Here is a 27337-nt window from a genome sequence, read left to right on the forward strand (position 1 = left end):
CAGTAAGTATGCTACAAGCAATGCATAAATTTAGAGGTGCAAGGTTTAAACTAGTTTTATTAATAGCAGTTGTTAGCCAATGCCAGCCAGCTGCTAGCTAGCGGTTATATGCCCTGTACATAAACCACTATAGCTAGCCTATAGCTAAATGAGGGAAGGCTGCAGCTTTGCTACAACCTACCCTTTATATTATAACTAATTTAAATACAACTAATTTGCTATTAATTAATATATATTAACTCAATTAATATTAATTAGTGCTTACTTAGCAAGCATAAATAATTAAGTATTAAAAAGATAAATCTTATTTTTTAAAAGCTTATTTGCTTGCAATGATTTCATTAAGGGACTTTATGTTAATAATAATATTATAAGCTGCTAAAAAGCTTAACCAAGCATTAAAAACTAATTTATAGTGATAATACCTAATTTTTAATTGCATTTATTAACATAAATTATTAATAATAATAATTATAAAAAGCCTTAATTAAAAAGCCTTTCTTAATATACCCTTAAGTAATTATAACCTTTCTTAATTATTAAAAGCCCTTTTATAATACCCTTAATTATTAAATAAATTAGCAATAAGCTTTACTTAATCCTATTTAATTTATAATAAATGCCTAACTTTTAAGTAAGATTAATTAATTTATAGTAAACGCCTAACTTTTAGTTATATTGCCCTTGCATCCTTAGCCTTTCTTATAATACCTTTAAGAAGCCCTTGCTTGGCACCCTTAAGAAGCCCTTGCTTAGTACCCTTAAAAAGCCCTTTTTTGCAATTAACGCCCTTTAAGGCACTTAATTAATGCCCTAAGCCCTTTAACCCTTTAAAAGATCCCTAAATACTTAATAAAGCATAAAGCACTTAAATATTTTAAAGTATTAATAAATAATGTTTCTTTTAGGCAATTTATATATTTAATTAATATGCTTAATTAAAATACTTTAAAATATTAGCAAAAAAAGCAATTTTCTTAATTAATTTAAAACTATTAAGAGGAATAATTAAGATTTATTATAGGTTTAGCTATATAAATAACTTAATTAAACCTTTAAGATATTTATTTTTTAATAATAATTAATATTTAATTAATAACCATAACTTTTTCTTTTCTTAATGCCTTTTTTATTAATGCCTTTTAATAAGATCTTAAGTATAAATTACCTTAAAGTTAATAAAGATTAATTTATTAAGCAGTAATAACATTTAGGCGCCATTATTTATAAGTAAATGGTTTAAAAGCTAGTTATTAGTTTATAAGCGCAGCGTAAAAACGTTTTTTCTTTTCCTTTTGCTTTATAATTAATTATTATAAAATCTGCTTAATGGTGATAATCTTTGCATTAATAATAGCCCCTTCCTTTAATAAAGAGGAGGTTATTAATATATTAAATAGCTATAAAAGGTACTTAGCTTATAATTAGGATCTTTTTAAAGATTTTTAATATAAGTTTAATAAATAAATAAAGAAATGCTTTTAAAGGATTAATTAATAACTTCTTTATAAGCTTAAATAAATGCTTCGCTATTATAAAGTTTATATAAAATATAATTATATATTAATAGCTAAAGCATTAATTACTTTATTAATTAATAATAAAGGTAATTAATTAAAGATACTTAAATAGCCTTAAAAGGAGTTTATAATAATAACCTTTTACCTATAATTAAAAGCATATAAATATTAATAAAAGCTTTTTAAGGAAAAGAAGCCTAAGCTAATTAAAATAAAGCTAATTATTATAAAGCAACTACCTTTTTCTCTTTATTAATTATAACCTCTTTATTAATTAGCAATATCCTTAGCATAAGCCTTATAATAATAGCCTCTTCCTTATTAAGAAATATAATGGCAATAGCTATTATTAGCTTAAGCTTAATTTATCCCTTAAGCACCTTAACTAACTTAATAATAAAAAGAAAAAAGCTATTAAAGTAATAATTAATTAATTAAAGCATGGTATTTAAATACTTTAAAACTTTAAAGTATTAATAATTAAATAATTTAATTAAGCAATTTAAGCACTTAAAACATTTAAGCATACTTATACTTAAATACTTATACTTAACCTATTAAAGCAATAGCTATAAGGTATTTAGCTTTTTATAGCCCCTTAAAAAATAAAATATTTATATTAACTAAGTAATTTAATTAATTAAGCAATAATTTAAAGAAAAGCATAATTTTAAAGCATTTATATGCATATATATAAAAAACTATTAATATAAGAATAATATATATAGGCATGGTGTGTTTATATAATAAGTGCATTATAAGCAATGCATAAATTTAAAGGTATAAGGTTTAAATTAATTTTATTAATAATAATTATTAATTAGTATTAGCTGGCTGCTAGCTAGCGGTTATATGCTTTGCATATAAATTATTATAGCTAGCTTATAGCTAAATGGGGGAAGGCTGCAGCTTTACTATAACCTACCCTCTACACCATAGCTAATTTAAATACAACCAGTCTGCTATTAACCAACATACGTTAACCCAACCAATATATAAAGTTTTAATTAAAGATTTTAACTTTATTATTAATAAAGTTACTTATTATTTAAATCCTTTATTTATTATTTTAAATAATTTCCTTATTTTTTTCTTTATTTAATATTATTTATAATTAAATATTTCTTTAAATATATAATTTCTTTATATATTTCTTATAATAAATATTTAATATTTTAAGCTTAAAAAATAAAGATTTCTTTTAATAAAAAATATATTTTAAATTTATAATTTAAATTTATAATTTTAATTATTAAATTTTATATTATAATTTTAATAAAATGTTTATATTTAATAATTACTTTTAATTATTAATATAATAATTACTTAATTATTATTTTTTTAAGGCTAATTAATAATAAAAGCTAATTTTAATTTATAAATCTTAATGCTTAAGGCATTTACTATAATAACCTTTATAAATTACCTATAAATGTATTAATTTAGATAAATTCACTATAAATTTATAATAAATTCTCTAGGAAACAGCTATTCACAGTATATTTACAGTACATCTACCGCTCATCAGATCTAACAATAATAATAAATATAAACGCAATTCTACAACCACGTATATATATACATTAGCCATATAGCAAAGACCATTTAACAATAATATAATTATACTTTATTATATTACGAACTATATGCGCCAGAACGGCCACGCCAACTGCAGCGCGCCAGCACAAGGAGTTGTCTGGCATCACGCATCGTGCCTCGACATCCACTAGCCCTGGGTAGCACTGCCGGCGAGCCTCGTCGCCCTGGCATCCTTGGTCCTCCTCCCGCTAATGATTTGGTTAACCGCACGAGCGGAGGTATCAGTTTGGAAGGCGCACCCTTTGCCCTTCATCCTTAGATGCCTCTTTGTGGATGAAAACTTCGTGGCCGGACGGGCAAGGACCTCGGCCTCCCCAGAGCGTGGACATTTTTGAGGATATGATGAAGGAAGTTAGGTTCCGGCTGGATCAGACGCAAAGCGAGGCCAGACTTGTGGCTGCGTCACACGACCTCGAGGACGGGGTGTTGCGCCGGCGGTGGAGGGGGAGAAGATCGATTAGCGACGGCAAGGTTGGCGACGGCGAGGGCACGCAACCAGAGATCGAAGTACTCGGTGGGGGCTAGGTAGATAGTTGAGCGCAAACTACGCTCTAAACACCATGAATTTGAGCACTTATATGTACTATATACGTAGTTTCCTGCCTCACTTAGGTCAATTGGTAAAGACATGTGGCCAAATACTGGACTATGCGGCAACCTTAACATTTACTTTTTAAAGTTATTTATTAAAAATTAAAGTATATTATTCTTACTTAAATTAAAATATATAATATTTATTATAACTTATATAAAGTATATATTAATTTATTTATTTAAAAGTAGTTATTTTAAGTTAATTTCTTAATTTTAATACTAAAGATTTATTTTTATTTATTATATATTTAATAAAATTATATTATTAATGCTTATTTTCTTATATATATTTAAATTTATAAGTAAACTATTTAATTAAATAATAAGTTATTCTTTAAATATATTTATAAATAATATAATAAATAATTATTATGATTTATTATATATAATAATCTTTATTATTATTATATAATAATATATACTTTATTCCTTTTAATTATTAAAAATAAGCTACTTAAATAAATAAGGAATAAGTTTTGCTAAACCCTTTTAAAAATAACTTAAGGAAGAGCTTTAATGCAATAAAAAAGGAAAATAAAAATAAAAAAGAGTTAAAAAAAAAGATAAATATTTTAAAAATTCTTAAAAATAAGAAAAGCTTAATTAAAATATTAAATATATAAAAAAAGTAAATTTCTTAAATAAGTGTTTTAAATAAATAAAAAAGCTAACTTTTATAATTAATTAAAATTTAATATAATATTATTTTTTATATATTTTTTTACCTTTATTAATATATCTTTCTTTAAGTACTTTATAATAAATATTATAAAAGTTATTAAAATAAAATCTTATTACTTTTAATTAAACTTTTAAATTTTAAAATTTACTTTATTATAATTTTAATTATTATTATCATTTTTAATTTCTTATTTATTTATTTTATTATAACTTTTATTACTTTATAAAAGCTTTAAATACTTTTATAACTTATTTAATAATATATTTATTAATTATATTCTTTTAATTATTAAAGTTTACTTTAATAATTAATATTAATATAATTATTAAAAATTTAAATATTTTTATAAAATAAAAAATAAATTTATTCTTTTTTTTTAATTATTATATTAAATATAATATATTAATTTTATTAATTTTTATTTTTTTTTTTTATAAAGTTTTTATTTATAAAGAAACTTAATTATTATTTTTTTTATTTAAAATTAATTTATATATTTTAAGTTTTATTTATATTTATTATTAAAAAAAATAAATAAGAAGAATTCTTATATATATTAAAATAAGCATTTTTTATTAATTTTAAAATATTTTATAATATAATACTTAAGTTAAAAGCTTATTTAATTAAAATTAAGCTTAATTAATTTTAAAATATATAAAAGTTTATACTTTATTATATATTAAATATTATATATTAAATTATTAAATTAATTTATATTAAGAATATTATTTTCTTTATATTCTTTTTATAATTAATAATAATTTTCCTATATTATAATTTAAATAATTATTATTAAATAATTTTCTTTTATAATAAAAGCTTATTTCTTATTTTAATTATTTTTATATTATTAATTTTAAAAATAAAAATTAATATAAATATTTAAATAACTTTATTAATTTTATTAAGCTTTAATTAAATAATAAATATTTAAATAATAATATTAATAATAACTTAAAGTATTTTAAGATATATAATTTTAATTAAAATAGTTTTAGCTTAATTTTATATTTTTAAATTATTTTTTCTTTAATTTTCTTTAAAATAATTTTTAATAAACTTAATAATATATTATTTATAAAATATTTTATTAATTTATTTTAATTTTAATATAAAACTTTTATTAAAATTTTATATTTTATTTTTTAAAATAATTATTAAATATTTATAAATAAATACTTTAATATTTTTATTTATTTTATTATTTTTTATTTCTTTATATATAAATTATTTTATAATAAATAATAATTATTAATTTTATTAAAAATTATTATTATTTTAATAATTAAATATATAAATAAATATAATAATAAATTTATAATTTTTTATTAATTTATATTATTAATATTATATAAATAAAGTATAATTATAATATAAAGATTTTTAAGTAAAAATATAATATTTTAAAAGTTAAAAAGTTATTAAATTATAAAAATTATAATATATTAAATTTTTAATTTTTTATATTTATAAAGTATTTTTTTATATTAAAAAGATTAAAAATAAAAAAAGCTTAATATTATTTTATTAAATTTATTAACTTAATTAATTTTCTTAATTTAAAATAAATATTAATACTTAAAAAATATTTTTATATTATTTTTATAAACTTATTATTAAATATTATTTATTTTATATTAAAGAATAATAATTAATTAAAATTTTAAATTTATTAAATATTATTTAAATAAAGTTTATTTATAATAACTTTTATTTTAAAAAGATTTTTAAAAAAGTTAATATTTTTTTTAAATAAAAATTTATTAATTTTATATATTTATAATATTTAAAAATTATAATATTTTATTAAATAAGTTTTTAAAGTTATTAAAATAAAAAAGTTTTATAATTATTAATATTAAATTATTTTTTTAAAAATAATAAGCTTTGTAATGGGCTTGGGCTGGAAGCCCAAGCCTTATAGTGGCTGGCTAGGTAATCCAAGGGAGCTTGGATTATTACATACCTTTTGGCTTAATTGGTTGCTGCTTTGCAGCTTATGGGAGAAGGCGCTAGCCAGCCTGCAGCCCCTTTGGGGCCAGCCTATAACAAATAATCCAAGCTCTAGGGTCGAGGGTTTGAGTCACGTCTGCCGCAAGTAAATGCGGGCACCCCTTTCGTGAAGAAGATCTCTGGCTTGAAAAGGCGATATCGCGGGTGAGCCTTGGGGGTAATTGTGCGCCACTAGTAGTTGGGGGGCTATGTAATGGGCTTGGGCTGGAAGCCCAAGCCTTATAGTGGCTGGCTAGGTAATCCAAGGGAGCTTGGATTATTACGTACCTTTTGGCTTAATTGGTTGCTGCTTTGCAGCTTATGGGAGAAGGCGCTAGCTAGCCTGCAGCCCCTTTGGGGCCAGCCCATAACAAGCTTAATTAATAAAATTAAAATATTAAAATTTTAAGATATTTTATAATATAAAAAGAATTAAGATTATTTTTTTACTTTATTTTTTTAATTAAAAAATATTTTAACTTTTAATTATAAAAAAAGAAAATAAAGAAAATAAATAATAAAATAAAAAATAAATAATAAAAGTTAAATAATAAAAAAGAAAAGTATATTAATAAAAAAAGCCTTATATTTTTAAGAATTATTATATAAATAATTAAAATAAAAAAAATTAAAAATAAAAAAGAAATATAATTAATATTTAATTATAATTTAAAGTAGATTTTATAAATAATTAATGCTTATTTTAAAATAAAAATTAAATAAGGAAGAAAATTAATATATTAAAAGTATACTTTTTATTAAAATAATTAAATAATAATTAAGTTTTAATTTTTAATTAATAATTATATAAAGATAAAAAAAAAAGAAAGGTATTATAAGCTTACTTTAAATTATTTATTATAAAGTATTTAAATAAAGTTTATATTTAAAGTATAAAGAAAAAGATTTGCTTTTTATTTATATTTATATTAAAGCTTATTTTTATAAAGATAAAGCTTATTAATTAATTATTATAAGTATAAGCTTAAATTATAATATATCCCCTTTTCTTAAATTAAGGCTATAAAAAAGGCTTTTTAAAAGATTAATTATATAATAAAAAATAAAAAAAGTATTATTTTAATTATAAATTAAATATTACCTTTTACTTAACTATTTAATTATTTTATAATACTTTAATTATATTATTAAGCTAGCTTATATTTTTATAATTTTATTTTTTTTATACCTTATAATTTAATATATTAATTAAAGTAAGTTTATAAAAAATAATTATTTAAATATTAATTAAAAATTAAATTAATAATATTTTTATAATCCTTTAATGCAAGCCTTTTATATAAGCTTTTTTATTTAAAATTTTAAAATTATAAATTTATTATATAGTTTATAATTAATTAATGCTTAATTATAAGTAATTTACTTTATTATTAAGAATTTTTTAAATTTTAAGTATTTTTATAATATTAAATTAATTAATATATAATTAGCTTATTTTAAGCTTAAGCTAATATTAAGTTAATAATGCTTTTAAGCCTTACCTTATAAAAATAATTTTATATTTCCTTAAATAAACTTTTCTTTTTTATTAATTTTAATTAATAAAAGCTATATCTTTATTTTCTTATAATAATTAAAATAATTATACTTATAATAATTAAGTTAATTATATATAAAATACTTAACTTTATTTATTAAAATTATTATAATATTAATATTTATTACTTTATTATTTTAAGATTAAATATTATCTTTTCTTATTATAATATTAAAAATACCCTTATATTATTATAAAATAAAGTAAAAGGCCTTAAATATATTTAATTGCTTTTTATAATTAAGCTAAGCTTTTATTATAAAGGTTAAGTTATTAATTATTAATAATATTTTATATTTATTTATTTAATTTTAAATCTTTATTATATAAATTAATTAATTAAATTAAGTAAAAAATTTTATTATTTTATTTTTATAATATTATTATAATATAATTAAATTAAACTTAATATACTTTTATTTAAAAAAGTTTTTAAGTATAAAATAAACCTTTTTTAAAAAGCTTTTTAGCTATTTTTTTTAAATATATTTATAAAATTAATATAAAATAAAAATTAATTATAAAAGTTTTTTTAATTAATTAAATATAAAAAAAATTAAGTCTTTTTAATATTAATTACTTTTTTATTTATTATAAATTTAACCCTTATCTTTATTAATTAAGTTATTAAAATATTTTTAAAATAAAAGTTTTTTAAAATAAAAAAAAGCTTAATAAGCTATTATTAATCTTTTTAAGTTTTATTATATTAAGTTTTATATAATTATATTATAAATTTATAATTTAAAAGGATTTTAAATATATATTATAAGCTTATTTTAAATTATTTATTATAATATATTTAAATAAAGTTTATATTTAAAGTATAAAAAAAAAGATTTACTTTTTATTTATATTTATATTAAAGTTTATTTTTATAAAAATAAAGCTTATTAATTAATTATTATAAGCATAAGCTTAAATTATAATAAAAAGTAAGAAAAAAGCTTAATTATAAATAAATAAATATAATAATAAATATAAACTTAAAGTAATAAAAGTTAATAATTTATTATCTTTAAATTAAATAATTATATTAATTAAAAAAAATAATAATAAAAAGGCTTATAAATTATTATTAAAAGTTATTATTTTATTATTTTATTAATAATTAAAATAAAAAAATAAGTACTTTTCTTTTAATTTATAAATTTATTAAATGTAAATTAAAATAAATTATTTAATTAAAATTTCTTTATAATAAAAAGATAAATAACTTTTTTATAAATTAAAAATTAAAAATAAGTAATTTCTTTTAAATAATAAATTAATTTTAATTAAAAATAAAATATAAATTATTTTTCTTAATAATAAAATAGCTTATTATTATTATTACTTATTTTTTCTTTTTATAATAACCTAATATATATAAATTTCCTTTTCTTTTTTAAATTATTGTTTTAATATTTTTTAACTTTAATTAATTTTTAAATTAAATTAAAATTAAAGTAAAATATTATATTTTAAATTAAAATTAAGAAATTTAATATAAAACTTTTTTTTTAAGTTATTTATTATAATTTATAAATTAAATAAATTTTAATTAAAAATATTTATATTTTTTTTATATTAAAAAGTATTTTTAATAAAGATTAATTTATTAAAATTATTTATTATAATGCTTTTATAAAAAATATTTATATATATAAAATTATTAATATTAAATAAAATTAATATTTTATTTAATAACTTATTAATTTTTTTTAAAAAATAATTTAAAAATTATTTAATAAATTTCTTAATAAATTATAAAAAAAGTAATTTTTAAATAATTTTAAAATTTTAATTAAAAATTATATAAATATTATTATTATTAAAATAAATAATAAAGCTTTTTATAAAAAGTATATAATAATAATATATAATTACTTTAATTATTATTATTAAGTAGTTTTACTTATAGCTTTTTATAATTATTAAAATACTTTCTTTTATAAATATTACTTAAAATATATAAATTATAATTTTCTTTTAATTATAAATAAAAATATTTTTATTATAATTTTTTTTTAATTATTACTTTTTATATAATTTTTATAATAATACTTATATTAATTATATTTATTATATTAAGAAATTTAATTATACTTTTAATAAATATAATAATATAAAAAAATATAAAAAATAAAAATAATTAAATAAATAAAGTTTAAAAATATACTTAACTTTAAAATTATTATTAATAAAATAATATAACTTAAAAAAATAATTAACTTTAATATTATTTAAAATTAATAATTTTAACCTTATAATATAAAATTCTTATTAAATTTATTATAAAAATAATTTTTTTATAAAGGTATAAATAATAATTAAATTAAAAAAAAAGGAAAAAAGTAAATTAAATTAATAAAAAAAAAGTTTTTAATTTTAAATAAAAGAATAATAAATAAATATATAATAAATTTTATAATATATTTTTTAAAAATATAATATTTTTTATTTAAATTTAAAGTTAAATTTAATTAAATAAATAAATATATATAAAAGAAATTTTATATTATTATAAATATATATATAATATATATATATATATATATATAAAAGAAAAAATAAATTTCTTTCTTTAAATAAATATTTAAGTTAAAATTTAAAAGTATTATTAAGTTAATTATATTAAAAATAATATAAATTATTTAATTAAAATTAAAAATTATTAATAAACTATAAAAGCTTATTTTTTAAATTTCTTTATTTTATATATAAATATATTATAAATTTAATATTATAAATATTAAAATTTAAAAAATTTAATAAATTTAAGTTTATAAATAATTAATATATTTAAATAATAAATAAAAATATATTTAATTAATTTTAATAATATTAAAATTAAAGTTATTTAAATTAAGATTAAATAAATTAAATTTTATTAAAATATTTAAAAAGAAATTATTATTATTTATAATATTTATAAGGTTAATTTTTTAAAATAAATAAGGTTTAAGGTTTTATATTTTAAAATAATTAATAATTTTTTTTAATTATTTTAATAAAAATATATTTATAAGGTAAATATTATTAAATATTTAAAATTTACAAATTGTTGGTCTGGCTTCCATATAGTTGGTGATAAATAAATAGAGTATGTAATTAATTTGGCTATGGTGTAAAGAGTAGGTTGCAGTAAAGCTGCAGCCTTTCCCCGTTTGGCTATAGGCTAGCTATGGTAGTTTATGCGCGGGATACATAACCACCAGCTAATAGCCAGCTAATACCGGCTGATAACTATTATTAATAAGATTAATTTAAACCTTATACCTTTAAATCTATATATTGCCTGCAATGCACTTATTATATAAACATGCCATGCCTATATATATTATTCTTATATTAGCAATCTTTTATATATATATATGCATATACTTTAAAATTATATTTTCCTTTAAATTATTACTTAGTTAATTAAATTGCTTAATTAATATAAATATTTTATTCTTTAAGGGGTTATAATAAATTAAATACTTTATAATTATTACTTTAATAAGTTAAGTATAAGTATTTAAGTATAAGTATGCTTAAATAATTTAAGTGCTTAAATTGCTTAAATTACTTAATTAAATTATTTATTTAATAATACTTTAAAGCTTTAAAATATTTAAATATTATGTTTTAATTAATTAATTATTACTTTAATAGCTTCTTTCTTATAGCTAATATTAAACGCTACTTTTGCTTAATAATAATTACTACTTTTTTAATAATAGGGTTACTTTTACTTAATAGCAAGGCTACTCTTGCTTAGTAATAGGGCTACTTTTGCTTAATAGCAAGGCTACTTTTGCTTAATAATAAGCACCACTCTTATTTAATAGCAAGGTATTGCTATTATTAAGGTTATTATTATTAGGGTAAATCTTATAATAATTAATTATAAAGTAAAGGGAAAGGGGAGAATATTTTTATATTACGCTTATAAATTAATAACTAGCTCTTAAACCATTTACCTGTAAGTAATGGTGCTTAAATATTATTATTATTTAGCAAACTAACTTATATTAATTTTAAGGCAATTTATGCTTAAGATTTTATTAAAAAGCGTTAATAAAAAAGGTATTAAGAAAAGGAAGGTTATATTTATTAATTAAATATTAATTATTATTAAAAGGTAAATATTTTAAAGATTTAATTAAGTTATTTATATAGCTAAACTAGTAATAAATATTAACTATTTCCCTTAATAATTTTAAGCTAATTAAATAAATAAAATAATTGCATTAATAGCTTATTTGCTAATTAATATTTTAAAGTATTTAATTAAGGGTGTTAATTAAATATATAAATTGCTTAAAAGAAATGTTATTTGCTAATACTTTAAAGTATTTAAGTGCCTTATGCTTTATTAAGTGCTTAAGGGGGTCTTTAAAGGGTTACAGGCCTTAAGGGTATCGCGCGGGTGCCTTAAGGGGCGTTAATTATAAACAAGGGCTTCTTAAGGGTGCTAAGCGAGGGCTTTTTAAGGGTGCTAAGCAAGGGCTTCTTAAGGGTGCCAATTGCAAGCAAGGGCTTCTTAAGGGTGCCGATTAAGGGCTTCTTATGGGTGCCGAGCAAGCGCTTCTTAAGGGTGCCGATTGAGGGCTTCTTGTGGGTGTTGAGCGAGGGCTTCTTGAGGGTGCTGATTGAGGGCTTCTTGTGGGTGCCGAGCGAGGGCTTTTTATAGGTGCTAAGCGAGGGCTTCTTAAGGGTGTCGCAAGGGAGGCTTTTTAACGTAAGGATATTATAAGAGGGCTTTTAATAAACTGGGAAGGTTGCAATAGCTTAAAAATATCGCGAAAAAGTGTTTAATATAATGTTTTTAAGCATGCTTAATAAAGGAATTAAAAGAAGTTAGCAAGAGTAAATGCTAATATATACTTTTGCTTAAGGCTGGCTATTAGCCTTAAAAGTTATTATTATTAGCTTTGCTTAAGGCATAATAAATATATATATATTAAGGGTAAAGGAGTTTATTATAGTTTTTTATTATAATAACTACCTTTTTATATATTAAGTATTTATTAATATTATAAATTGCGTTATATAAATTTATAATATATAATAATTATTAATTAGTATAATTACTTTTAATTAACTATTTAAGGCCATTATTAATTAAAAAAAATACTTATAGTTTGCTATTAATAATGAAATTAAATTATTATTAAAGCAAGGCTATTTCTTTAAACTTAATTATTTATAATTACCTTAATAATTATTAATTAATATTAATTTAGCTTTTATATAATTAATAATAAATAAATAAAGTATATAATTAATTTAATTATAATATAAAGGATAAGTTGCAGCAAAGCTATAGCTTTCCCCTATTTAGCTATAAGCTAGCTATAATGATTTATGCGCGAAGCATATAATCATTAGCTGGCAGCCGGTTAGCACTAGCTAGCAGCTGCTATTAATAAGACTAGTTTAAACCTTGCACCTTTAAATCTATGCATTGCCTGCAGCGCACCCACTATATGGGCACGCCACGCCCATACATACTATTCCCACATAAATATTATTATAATAAATTTTATAAATAATAAAAAATTTAAATTAATAATAAATTAATTTTTAAAATAAGGAATAATTAATTTATTTTTATTTATTAATAAATAAAATTAAATTAATTTTCTTAAAAAAATAAATTAAAAGAAATTATAATATATATTTTATTATATAATTTTCTCTTTTTATAAAAAAATAATTTAATTATTATTTTTATATTTTATAAAAAATTAAAAAATAATGAAAATTAAAAATTAAAAATATTTTAAATAAATATATTTAAAGTTTAAAATTAAATATATTATATAAAAATAATAATTTTAATTAAAATAATTAATTTAAAGTTATAAAAAAAATAAAAAATCTTTTTTTTTATAAAAAACTTTTAAATAAAATTTAATTAATAAAGAAAATATAAAAATAAAATTTATATTTAGCTTTTAATATTTTTATTAAGCATTTTTTTAATAATAATTATAATAATAAAGTAATTATATTTAATAATATTATTAATATAAAAATTATATATTAAAATTATATTTTTTTTTAATTTTAATTATAAAAAAATATTAAATAAATTAACTTATATTTTTATATTTTTTATTTATTATTATTTTTAATAAAAAGTTTTATTTAAAAGAATTCTTTTAAATAAAAAGGTTTTTAATATTTTTAAGTTAATTATTTTAAAAAATATAATCTTAATTTATTTTATTAATTTATATTATTTTTTAATTAATTTATTATATTTATAATTAAAAAATAAATATTAAATATTAATATAAACTTTAATAAATAATTAATTTAATATCATTAAAATAATTTTATTATTATAAATTTAAATATTTTATTTATTATAATAAAAATAATTAATAATAACTTTTTTAATATTAATATATATTTTTTTTAATAATATATAATTTAAATTTAAAAATAAATAATATTTTTTTATAATATTTAAAAAAATATAATAATTTTTATAATTTTATTTTTTTAATTAAAATTATTTATAATTTATTATTATAATAAACTTTTTTAAAATTATTTTTAAAAAACTTTATTATAAATAAAAAAATAATAAGCTTTTTTATAAAAAATAATTATTATTATAATATTAAGTTTTTAAAATAAATTTTATAATAAAAATATTAAATAATTTTAAATAATTATTTTAATTAAAAATAATTATTAAATAATAATAATTTTTAATTAAATAATTAAAGTTAAAATAATTAATTAAAAAAGCATTATATTAATTTTTAATATTCTTTTTAAATTTATAATTTATTTTATTTAATAATTTTAATAAACTTTTAAAAAATAAATTTATAATATTATTTTTAAAACTTTTAATATAATAAATTATAAAATTATATATTTTAATTATTAATAATTATTTTATAATATAAATATTTAAAATATTTAACTTTATTTTTAAATTAAAATAAATATTATAAATATAAAAATTTAAAAATTTAATTATATATAAAATAATTTTATATTTTTATTTTATTATATTATATAACTTTTTAATTTTTATTTAAGTATTATTTTTATATTAAATTAAATATTATATTTTTTTTAATTTATATAAAATATATACTTTATTATAAAAATAATTTTATTATTAAAATAATTAATATTAATTAAGTATAATTTTAAAATAATTATAATTTTAAAAATATTTATAATTTTTTAATAATTTAAAGTTTATTAATAAAATATATTTTTTTTAAAAACATTAAATAATAACTTAATAATAATTTTATTATTAATTTAACTTTTATATAGTTAGTAATAAATAAATAAAGTATATAATTAATTTAGCTATAATATAAAGGGTAGGTTATAATAAAGCTGCAGCCTTTCCTTATTTAACTATAAGCTAACTATAATGATTTATATGCAAGGTATATAACTACTAGCTAATAACTAGCTAGCATTAATTAATAACTATTATTAATAAGATTAATTTAAACCTTGCACCTTTAAATTTATATATTATTTATAATATATTTATTATATAAACATGCTATATATAATGCTTATATATATTATTTTTATATTAACAATCTTTTATATATATATATATAAATACTTTAAAATCATGCTTTTCCTATAAATTATTGCTTAGCTAATTAAATTGCTGAATTAATATAAATATCTTATCCTTTAAAAGGCTATAAAGGGCTAAATACCTTATAGCTATTACTTTAAGAGTTTAAATGCAAGTATTTAAGTATAAATATTTAAATATAAGTATTTAAATATAAGTATATTTAAATATTTTAAGTACTTAAATTGCTTAATTAAATTATTTAATTATTAATACTTTAAAACTTTAAAATATTTAAATGCTATGCTTTAATTAATTAATTATTACTTTAATAACTTCTTTCTTTTTATTATTAAGTTAATTAAAATACTTAAGGAATAAATTAAGCTTAAGCTAATAATAATTATTATTATTATATTTTTTAATAAAAAAGAAGTTATTATTATTATAAAAAAGGCTATTATTATAAAGCTTATATTAAAAGCATTATTAGCTAAAAAGGAGGTTATAATTAATAAAAGAGAAAAAGTTATTGCTTTATAATAATTAACTTTATCTTAATTAACTTAAGCTTTTTTTAATATTTATATGCCTTTAATTATAAATAAAAGGTTATTATTATAAATTTCTTTTAAGGTTATTAAAGTAATTCTTAATTATTTAATTAAGCTAAAATAATTAATATCTTTATTATTAATATATAATTATATTTTATATATATCTTATAATAATAAAGTATTTATTTAAGTTTATAAAAAAGCCTTTAATTAATCTTTTAAAAGCATTTCTTTATTTATTTATAAAGTTTATATTAAAATTTATATTAAAAGATTTTTATTATAACTTAAATAACCTTTAAGGCTTTTAATTATATTTATAACCTCCTTTTTATTAAAGAAAAGGGCTATTATTAATATAAAAGTTATTATTATTAAGGCAAATCTTATAATAATTAATTATAAGGCAAAGAGAAAAAGAAAGAAAACATTCTTATGCTATGCTTATAAGCTAATAATTAATTCTTAAACTATTTACTTATAAGTAATAATGCTTAAATGCTATTATTACTTAGTAAATTAACCTTTATTAGCTTTTTAAGTAATTTATACTTAAGATCTTATTAAAAGGCATTAATAAAAAGGGCATTAAAAAGAAAAAAGATTATACTTATTAATTAAATATTAATTATTATTAAAAAGTAAATATCTTAAAGGTTTAATTAAGTTATTTATATAATTAAACTTATAATAAATCTTAATTATTTTCTTTAATAATTTTAAGCTAATTAAGTAAATAAGATAATTGCATTAATTACTTATTTTTTTTTTACTAATTAATACTTTAAAGTATTTAATTAAACGTATTAATTAAGTATATAAATTGCTTAAAAGAAACGTTATTTATTAATACTTTAAAGTGCTTAAAATGTTTATTTTATTAGGTATTTAGGAGGTTTTTAAAGGATTATAAGCCTTAAGAGTATTATATAAGTGCTTTAAAGGGTATTAATTATAAATAAAGGCTTTTAAAAGGTATTAAGCAAGGGCTTCTTAAGGGTGCTAAGCAAAGGCTTTTTAAGAATGCTAATTAAAAGCTTTTTATAAGTATTAATTATAAGTTTCTTATAATAATTATAAATAAAGGCATTGGTAATTAAAGGTGCCTTATAAAGGGCTTTTAAAAGTATTATAAAAAAGGCTTTTTAATATATTAATTATAAATAAAGGCATTAATAATTAAGAGTATTATAAAAAAGGCTAAAAATATAAAAGTAATATAATTAAAAGTTAAGCATTTATTATAAATTAATTAATTTTACTTAAAAATTAAGTATTTATTATAAATTAAATAAAATTAAATAAAACTTATTATTAATTTATTTAATAATTAAGGAAAGTTATAATTGCTTAAAAATATATTAAGAAAGGCTTTTTAATTAAGGCTTTTTATAATTATTATTATTAATAATTTGCATTAATAAATATAATTAAAGATTAAGTATTATTATTATAAATTAATTTTTAATGCTTAATTAAGCTTTTTAATGACTTATAGCATTATTATTAATATAAAGTCCCTTAATAAAATTATTATAAGTAAATAAGCTTTTAAAAAATAAGATTTATTTCTTTAATATTTAATTATTTATGCTTGCTAAATAAGTATTAATTAATATTAATTTAGCTTTTATATAATTAATAATAAATAAATAAAGTATATAATTAATTTAGCTATAATATAATAAGTAAGTTATAATAAAGCTATAACCTTTCCTTATTTAGCTATAAGCTAGCTATAATAATTTATACATAAGGCATATAATTATTAGCTAGCAGCCAGCTAATACTAGCTAATAATTACTATTAATAAAATTAATTTAAACCTTATATCTTTAAATTTATGCATTATTTATAATATACCTACTATATAAACACGCTATATATAATGCCCATATATATTATTCCTATATTTATAAAAAAGTATTTATTTTTTATAAAACTTTATTAAACTTAAAAAGAATTTAAATTTAATTATATTTTTATAAATAATTTATTTATTAATTTTAATAATTATTTTATTTAATAAAAATTAATTAAATATTTTATAAATATAATTAATAATATTAATTTAATAATATTAATTATTTTTTTAATTAATTTAAAATTATAAAAAATATTATTAAAAGTTTTAATATATTTAATTATATATTATTAAATTTTTAATAAAATAAATATTATTTTATTTTTATAATTTATTTTTAAGCTTTTAATTATAATATTATTAAAAAACAATTTATATATTATATAAATTAAATAATAAAATTTATAATTTATATAAATAAATTATATTATTAAAATAATTTTATTAAAATAAAAAGAAATTATAATATTTTAACTTTTTTAAATTAATTTAATTTAATTATATTTTAAAAAATAGTTTAAAAACATAATATTTTATATATTATAAATTATTTAATATATTTATTTATTAATAATAAAATAAAAGTATTTTTAATTATAATTTTATTAATTTTTAAAATATTATTAATAAGTTAATAATTAAAGTTTTTTATTTATATAAAAGATTATTAATTTTTATAAATAATATAAAATTCTTTAATAACTTTATTAATTTATTAATTTTTAAATATTTTAATAATTATTTTTTTAAGGCTTTTAAAAATTAAATTATTTTTATTTAATATACTTTAAAAATATTTATTTAAATACATTATAATAATATTATATTAATATTAATTTAAATAATATAAAATTAATTTTATATTTAAGATTTTTTTTAAATAAAAAATAAATAAATAAATAGTTTTTTTTATTTAAAAAAAAGTTATAATATTTTTATAAAAAAGTATTTAATTAATTAAGTTTATTTTTAATTTTTTATTAATTAAAAAAAAATATAAATTAAATTTAAATATTATATTTATTATTATAATTCTTATTTATAATTAATTTTATTTTTTTATAATTAAATTTTAATTAATTATATTTTTAAAAATAATTTTATTAAAAAAAGAATAATTAATTTAATAATAATTAAAGTAAAAAAGATTTATTAATTTATTTTTTAATATATATAATTTTTTTTTTATAAATAAATATTATAAATATAAATTAATATTTATTTACTTTTTTTTAATATAATAAGTTTTTTAAATTTAATTTAAAAGTTTTTTATAAATATAAAAATTAAATATTTTATATTTATATTAATAAAAATACTTAAAATTCTTTAATCTTTTTTTATAATTATATTAAAATATATTTATATTAATAAAAATACTTAAAATTCTTTAATCTTTTTTATAATTATATTAAAATATAATAATATAATTAATATATTAATTAATATTAAGCTTTAATTAAAATTTTTAAAAAATAAAGAAATATTTTTAAAAATTAATAAATATTTTTAAAAAACTTAAGCTTTTTTAAATAAAGTTATTTTAAAAAGCTTTTAATTTTTTTATTTTAAATTATATATTATTTTAATATTATTAAAAATAAAATAAATATAAAAATATTTTTAAAAATATATAATAAAAAGTATTAAAAACTTTATTATTAATAATAAAAAATATAATTTTAATTTTACTTAAATTAATATAAATTTCTTTTTTATAATTTTAATTAAAAATAAATTCTTTTATTATATATTATTAAATTTATATTATTAAATAAAGTATATAATAATTTATTATATTTATAATATAATAAAAATAAGAAATTTATTTTAATTTTAATATTTAAAAAAATAAATTATAAAAAATAATTATTTATTTTTATATAAATTATTAAGTAAATTAAATTAAAATATTTATAATTAATTATATTTATAATAAATATAATAATAAAGTTAATTTAATATTAAATAGTTAATAATAAATTAATTAAAATATAAATTATAATATTATTTATTAAAAATATAATTATATTAATTTTAAAAAATAAGTTTTTAATATAATTTTTAAAATATATACTTTAAATTATATTATTAATAAATATTTAATTAAAATTAAATTAATATTATTAAGTATTAAAATATTTATAATATTTATTTTAATAATTATAATTAAAATTATTTAAATTACTTTTTTTAAATAATAAATATTATTAAATATATTTTTTAAATTTTAAATTTATTATATTAATTAAGCTTATTTTTATTATAAAAAATTTAATATTTTCTTTTTAAGTTTAATTTTAATTAATAAATAAATCTTTTTTTTATTTTCTTTTTTTAATTATAATTTATTATTAATAATTTATAATTTATTATTTTTTATTTATTTAAAGTTTTTAAATTAAATTTAATTAATTTTTATAATTTTTATAACTTTATTTTATTTTTAATATTTTTAATTATATATATTTTTTTAATTATAATAATATTCTTTTAAAAAAGCTTATTATTATTTAAAATTATAAGCTTTTTTTTAATATAAATTATATAATTTATATAATTTATAAAATTTATAAATATTAAAATTAAATTAATTTACTTTTAATTATTAAAATTTTAAATTATTTTTAAGATATTTAATAAAGCCTTTTTTTATATAAAGAATTTATTTTAATAAGCTTATAATATTTAATTATATAAAATAAATTAAATTATTTTTATATAAAAACTTTAATTAATTATAAATATATCTTTTAAATTATAATTATTTTAATTATAATATAAATAAATATAAATAAAATTTAAGTATTTAAAAATAAATTAAAAAATATTAATAATTTTTTTAAGTTTAAAATTATTTAAGCTTATTATATTAATATATATTATAATTTAAAAAGTATAATTATAATGAACTTTAAATAATTTTTTTTTTAAAAAAATATTAATTTTATATTTTATATTTTATTATTATTAAAATTATTTTAATTAAAGTTTATTAAAAATTATTAAATAAAATTTATAATTCTTAATTTAATTATTTTAAAATAATTTATTATTTATTATAAAAAAAGCTTAATATTTTATTAAATTAATTTAAATTTATTTTTAAATTAATTAAATTAAATTTTAATTTTATGAAGTTTTTAATAAATTTATTTATATTTTATAAATCTTAATTATATTTTTTAATAAATATAATATAATTAAATTTAATTTAAATTATTAAATTTATAAATCTTTATTTAAAAAATAATTTAAAAAATTAAAATTACTTTATATAAATAAATATTTATTTTATTTAAAATATTTAAATTCTTAATTAATACTTTTTAATAAAATATATTTAAAATTAAATTAAAAAAGTATTTTTATTTATTTATAAGTAATTATCTTTTATTAATTATCTTTTTAAATATAATAAAAGTATTTTATAAAAAAGTTAAATTATAAGAAAAGAAATATTATTTATATTATTAAGTTTTAAATTATATTTTATAATTTTCTTTTTTTAAATTTTTAACTTATTATAAAGAGTATTATATATAATATTTTTAATACTTAAAATTAAATTTATATAATAAATTTAATTATTAAATTTATAAAGAATAAAAAGTTCTTTTTTAATCTTTTTAATATATTAATTAATAATAATGTTTTTAATTATTTTTATTAAATTTAAAATAATATACTATTATTTAAATAATTTTAAAATTTAATTATTTAAATAAAAGAATTAATAAATATTATTTTTAAAATATTTAAAATCTTAATAATATTAATTCTATTAAATATTAAAATATTTAAATTATAAATTATAAATAATATTATTTATAATAAAATTATTATATTAATAAAAAATAAAACTTTTAAAATATTAATTTAAGTTTTTAATTTATTATTAATAATAAATTATAAAGTTTAATTAAAATAAAGTTAATATTTTAATTAATAATAAATAAAAAAAGTTTTTTAAAATTTTAAAGTATTTTTAAAATAAAAATAAATTTAAAAAGGTTTTAAGCTTAAAATATAATCTATATATATTATAATAATTCTTATAAAAAAATAAAAAAATAAAGAAATTTAAAAGTAATAATATTTTTAATTAAAATAATTATTTTTAAAATATTTATTTTTAATATTATTATAAAATATTTAAATTAAAATTTAAAAAATAAAAATATTAATAAATATAATAAATAAAATAAATTTAATAAAAAGTATTTTTATTTAAAAAATAAATATTATAAAATTATAATAATAAAAGTTTTTTTCCCTTTATATATTTAATACTTTATTTATTAATATTTTATTAAATTATTAATAAATTAAATTTAAATTTAATTAAAGCTTAAATAAAGTTATATTTTAAGTTTAAGTTTTTTATATAATTTAATTAATATAAAAATATATAATATAATATTATTTATTAAATTTATAAATAAATAAAATAAATATTTTAATTTTATATTATAATTTTCTTTATTTAAAATTTAAAATTATAATAATAATAATAAATATTAATTAAAAGCTTAAAGTATTTTTAATTAATATTAAATAATATTTATAAAGTTTAAATTTATTATTTTAATTTTAAATTTATATTATTATTATATTTAAATATAATCTTTAATAAAAAACTTAAAATAAATTTAAAGCTTAATAATATATAAATATAAAATTAAAATAATATTTTAATTAAATATTAAAAGTATAAAAAGTATTTTAAAATTAAAAAATAATTTTAAAATATTTATATGAATCCATAGATAGCGGGCAGGCAGCTGCTTACATAAGCAGCGTTGCAGCTTAAAATATTAAAGGCACTGCCCTTTAAGCGTAATTGGCAACCAAGCAACCTATATAGTTTATAGCGTTCCTTATAATTATTGCAATGCTATTTAGTAAGTTAGGTGCATAAAGAAGCATAAAAATAATTATTTTTATTAAGAGAATCTTATTAAAGCATTTATTTAATAAAAACCATAATTATAAACCTTTATATTGTTAATTAATAGCCTTTCTTAAAGGCAATAACCTTTTAAGTAATTAAAACTTATTAAACTATTATTGCTAACCTTATTCTTTGCTAATAATTTACTTTTAAAAAGTAACTTTATTAATTAATTTGCATAGTAATAATATTTATATTAAAGTTATTACTTATAAATAAATATTTATAAAGCTAATTAAAAGTTATAATAATAAGCATTATAATACTTTTTATTAATAGTTAATAAGTAAGCTATAAAGTAAATAATTATTAAATAAGTATTAATAATAAGAGATTTATTAATTTAGTGTTATTTTTATTAATTCTTTTCTTTTTAATTGCTATTATTTTTACTTTACCTTAATATAGCTTTTTCTCTTTCTTTTAATACCGCGGCTACTTATATAAGTAATTATAGCATTATAATTACTTTTATATATAATTATATTAACTAATTTGCAAAAAAGGTTGCTATAAAGCAAAATAATATGCAAATTATTCTTGCTATCTTTATAAATAATCTTAAAGTTATTAATAATAAGTTTAATAAATAGCTAAAGAATTTTTAAAAATAGCTAAAAATTATTAATAATAAGGTAAATTAATATAATAATATTCTTTATATTTAGCTTTAAAGCATTTTTATCTTTATTGCTAAAGGTTAATTATATCTTTAAGGGTAAAATAAAAGCATTAAGCCTTTAAATTTATACCTTTATAATAATAATATTATTTTTGCCTTTAAGCTTATAAATTATTATAATAATAATAAACTTAATTTTTATTTTATTAATAATACTTAGGTAAATTATCTTTATATTTTAATTAATTTTTAATTTAAGAAAGTTTTCTTAATAATTATTTTATTTAATAAGTACTTTTGCTTAAAAGCTTTTATAAAGAGAAAAGTTTTTATTTTAAAGGAACTTTGCTTTAATATAGCTAATATTATAATTCTTAATAAGTTAAAAAAGATATAAATTTTATTATAAATAGCAATAATACCTTATAAAATATAATTATTTAAAGTAATTACGAAACTCTTTAGCAACTTCTTTAGCATTACTTAATAAACTATAAATAATTAGCTAACTTAGCTACTCCTTATTAAAGCTATTATTTAAATTCTTAATAAGCATAATATTCTTTATTTAATAATAATAATATTTTTTACTTTGCTTTTTTTTAAAGATAAATTATATATTAACTTTGCTTAAAGAGTTTATAATACTTATTATAAGTTATTAAAGACTTAATAAAATGCTTCTTTAATTTAATTAATATTGTTAAATAAGATTTTTATTAATTAGCTTAGCATTTTTATTAAAATTCTTAATAAGGTTTAAGTAATAACTATTTTTATAGTAATTAAGGAAGTTATTTAATAAGCTAAGATATATATTAATAAAATAATAAAGCAAAGTATTTATACTAACTTATAAATAACTATTTAGCTATATAATAACTTTGCTTCCTTTTATAAATTGCAAATTAGTTTAGCTATAGTTAATAAGCTTAAAATAGCATAAATTAAACTTATTAACGCTATAGCTATGTAAACTACTATCTTTAACCCTTAAATTAATAAGTGCATAATTTATATAATTAAAAAGCAAGATAAAAACCTTGCTTATATTAATATAATTAATAAAAAAGATAATATATGCTTTAATTATAATAAGTAAGGCTATTAAGTAAAAGATTATTATTTTAAGCTTAATTAATTTAAAGCCTTTTTAATACTTAATAATAGCTATCTTATTATACTTAAAGGTACTTTATATAAAGATAATAAGCATATTAACTTAGCTTCTTATTTATATAATATAGTTTCCTTTTAATATAATAAAAAGCCCTGTTTTTAATTTTTATTTAGCTATAAAAATACTTATATTTATATTATTAATTTAAACTTAAATAATAAGAATAAGGAGCATTATAATTTAGCTGCTTAATTTAATAATAATAATAATATTAATAAGCTATTTAATAATATCTTTAATAAGTTAAATTATAAAAACTAAGATAGCTAAGATACTTACTTTATAAAAGTAAGTGCTAATAATTAATTATTATTTACTTATAATAAACTAGCTTATAAAGGTATTAACATCCCTTATAATGTTTTTTAAGCTAGCCTTCCTAATAATTATAAGTTTAATACTTTCTTTAATTATGGTTTTATTATTTATTATTATTTTAAATTTTTAATGGCATGGCTTGCTTTATATAATTTCTTTCACCCTATTTATATAAAAGGCATTAAAGGCAGGGGTCTTTACGTTATTAAAGATATTCTTATAATAACTTATTTTATTATAAAAACTAGCCTTATAAGTTAATTTACTATTTCCTATGGAATCATTCTTAATAATACCTTCCTAGCAAAGCTAATGCTTAAGAAGATAATTATTTATTAATAAATAATTTATTATACTTTATAAAATACTATTTGCTTATTTATATTTCTTTATTAATTAAAACTAATTTTATTTATTTATTAGCACTTAATATACTTAATAAAGGAAACGGCCTTTTTAATTATAAATACTTAGTCTTTTGCCCTTAAATAGCACTTAAATACTTTTATAAATAACCCTTAAGTTTAGCATTACCTTAAGGAATATTATATTAAGTTCCCTAAATTATTTAACTTAAAGAAGCATTAAGTAAACCTTTTAATAAAAACTAAGCATTATATTAATATTAGCAATAACCTACCGTTTTATTAATTTCTTTAGCGATTTAATTTAGCATAAAAATAAGCCATTTATAACTTTATTAAAATATATAAAGAAATACTAATTAAGAAGAATAAAAGCCCCTAGGCATTAGCCTTATATTTAATCCTAAAGAAACCCATCCCCTTAAGTAAAAATGCACTTAAATCGCAGCAAATAATTTAGCATTTTTATTATAATTATTAAGAGCTTAATAAGTATATTAAGAAGCATGCATACTTTATACTTAATGCAATAAATTAAATTTAATATGCAATAAGTTATAAATATTATACCTTTATTAACTTAAAGAATAGCTTTTAGCATATCGGCATTTATTATATAAATGTTAAGAAGATAGCGTTTATTACCCCCTTTAGCTTATATAAATAATTAATAATATTATTTAGCTTATATAATAGCTTAACTACCTTTTAAGCTTTTATTAAGGAAGTCTTTTAAAACCTTTAAGATATTATATATAGCCTTTTAAATAACATTGCTATATAAGCAAATTCTATGCTATAATTATATAAATATTTGCTTATAATCTTTTAATAATTATATTACTATGGTTTTATTCTTAATACTTAAAAAATTTCCCTCTTTATTTATAAGGGTATATTTTTAAGCTTTTTTATTTTAAAAAAGGCATTACAGTAAACTTAGTAAAGATTACAGCCATTTATAATCAACCTATGTTAATTATAATTATGGAAATTTAAGGCTTTATTAATATTACTAAGTACTTTTAAAACCTAATATAGGTATATTTTAAGAGGATTAGCGCTTTAATTAACTATATTAATAATCTTAAAGGTTAACTAATTACCCTATTAAAAATAGCATAATAATAATAGCAAAATATTTATAATGCTATTATTACTCTTTTAATTATTAGGACTTTTAATTAGCAACTCCCTTTTATAATAAAGATAAATGCTAGCTAAAGCTTTATAAGCACTGCCTTTTTTTAATTATATTTATATAAAACTAAGTTTATTTTACATTTAATTTTATACTTTTTAAAAAAGTTAATAAATATATAAACTTAATATTTTATTTAAAAATAAAAACTTTTTAATATATTATTAGCACTTTAATATTAATCTTATTAAATTTAAAGTATAAAAATTATTATCTTTATAAATTATAAGTTCCTTAAAACTCTTAATATAAAGGCTAATTAATCGCTAAGAATTATATATTTTCTTAATATTATTAAGCATTATAATATTTATATTATATATTGCATTAATAAAATTAATATTTTTGCTAACTACCTTTTTAAGCTATTTAAAAATATAATCTTTAAATTTATTTTACCTATTTTTAAGTAAGGAGAAAAGAGGGATTTGCTTAAGTAAATTTAATACTCTTATAAGCTTAATTAAATGAATTTATAAGCAATTTTTAAATACCTTTAAGAAGGAATTAATTTCCCCCTTGCCATTAACTTAAAATAAATAAAGAAGCACTTTATAATTATTTAAGAATAGTTATATAGAATTTATATATATAAATAATAACTTAATAATCCTCCTTATAATGCTAATATTGCTTTAAAGGTAATACTTTTTTTATTAATTTTAAAATATAATGATTTACTTATAATTATAAAGAAGCTATACTTAGCATATAATTATTTAATAATTAATAATACCCTTTAAGAAGTATTAAAGGAGCATTAGTACCTTAAAATTACTTTCGCT

The 27337-nt window shown here is 14.1% G+C and overlaps 1 protein-coding gene across 1 annotated transcript; it reads right to left on the reverse strand.

Moving 5' to 3' along the window:
- Positions 1–3521: 3521 nt before the first annotated feature.
- On the reverse strand, positions 3522–3749 carry INS49_006586 (uncharacterized protein; the record flags this gene model as incomplete). The annotated part of the gene is made up of 2 exons (XM_043167357.1): positions 3522–3670; positions 3728–3749. The coding sequence occupies 2 exons, from the start codon at positions 3747–3749 to the stop codon at positions 3522–3524; spliced, it is 171 nt and encodes a 56-aa protein (XP_043028501.1).
- Positions 3750–27337: the final 23588 nt, after the last annotated feature.

The sequence above is a fragment of the Diaporthe citri genome (genome assembly GCF_014595645.1).
Source record: "Diaporthe citri strain NFHF-8-4 chromosome Unknown scaffold_2, whole genome shotgun sequence".
NCBI classification, from domain to species: Eukaryota; Fungi; Ascomycota; class Sordariomycetes; order Diaporthales; family Diaporthaceae; genus Diaporthe; species Diaporthe citri.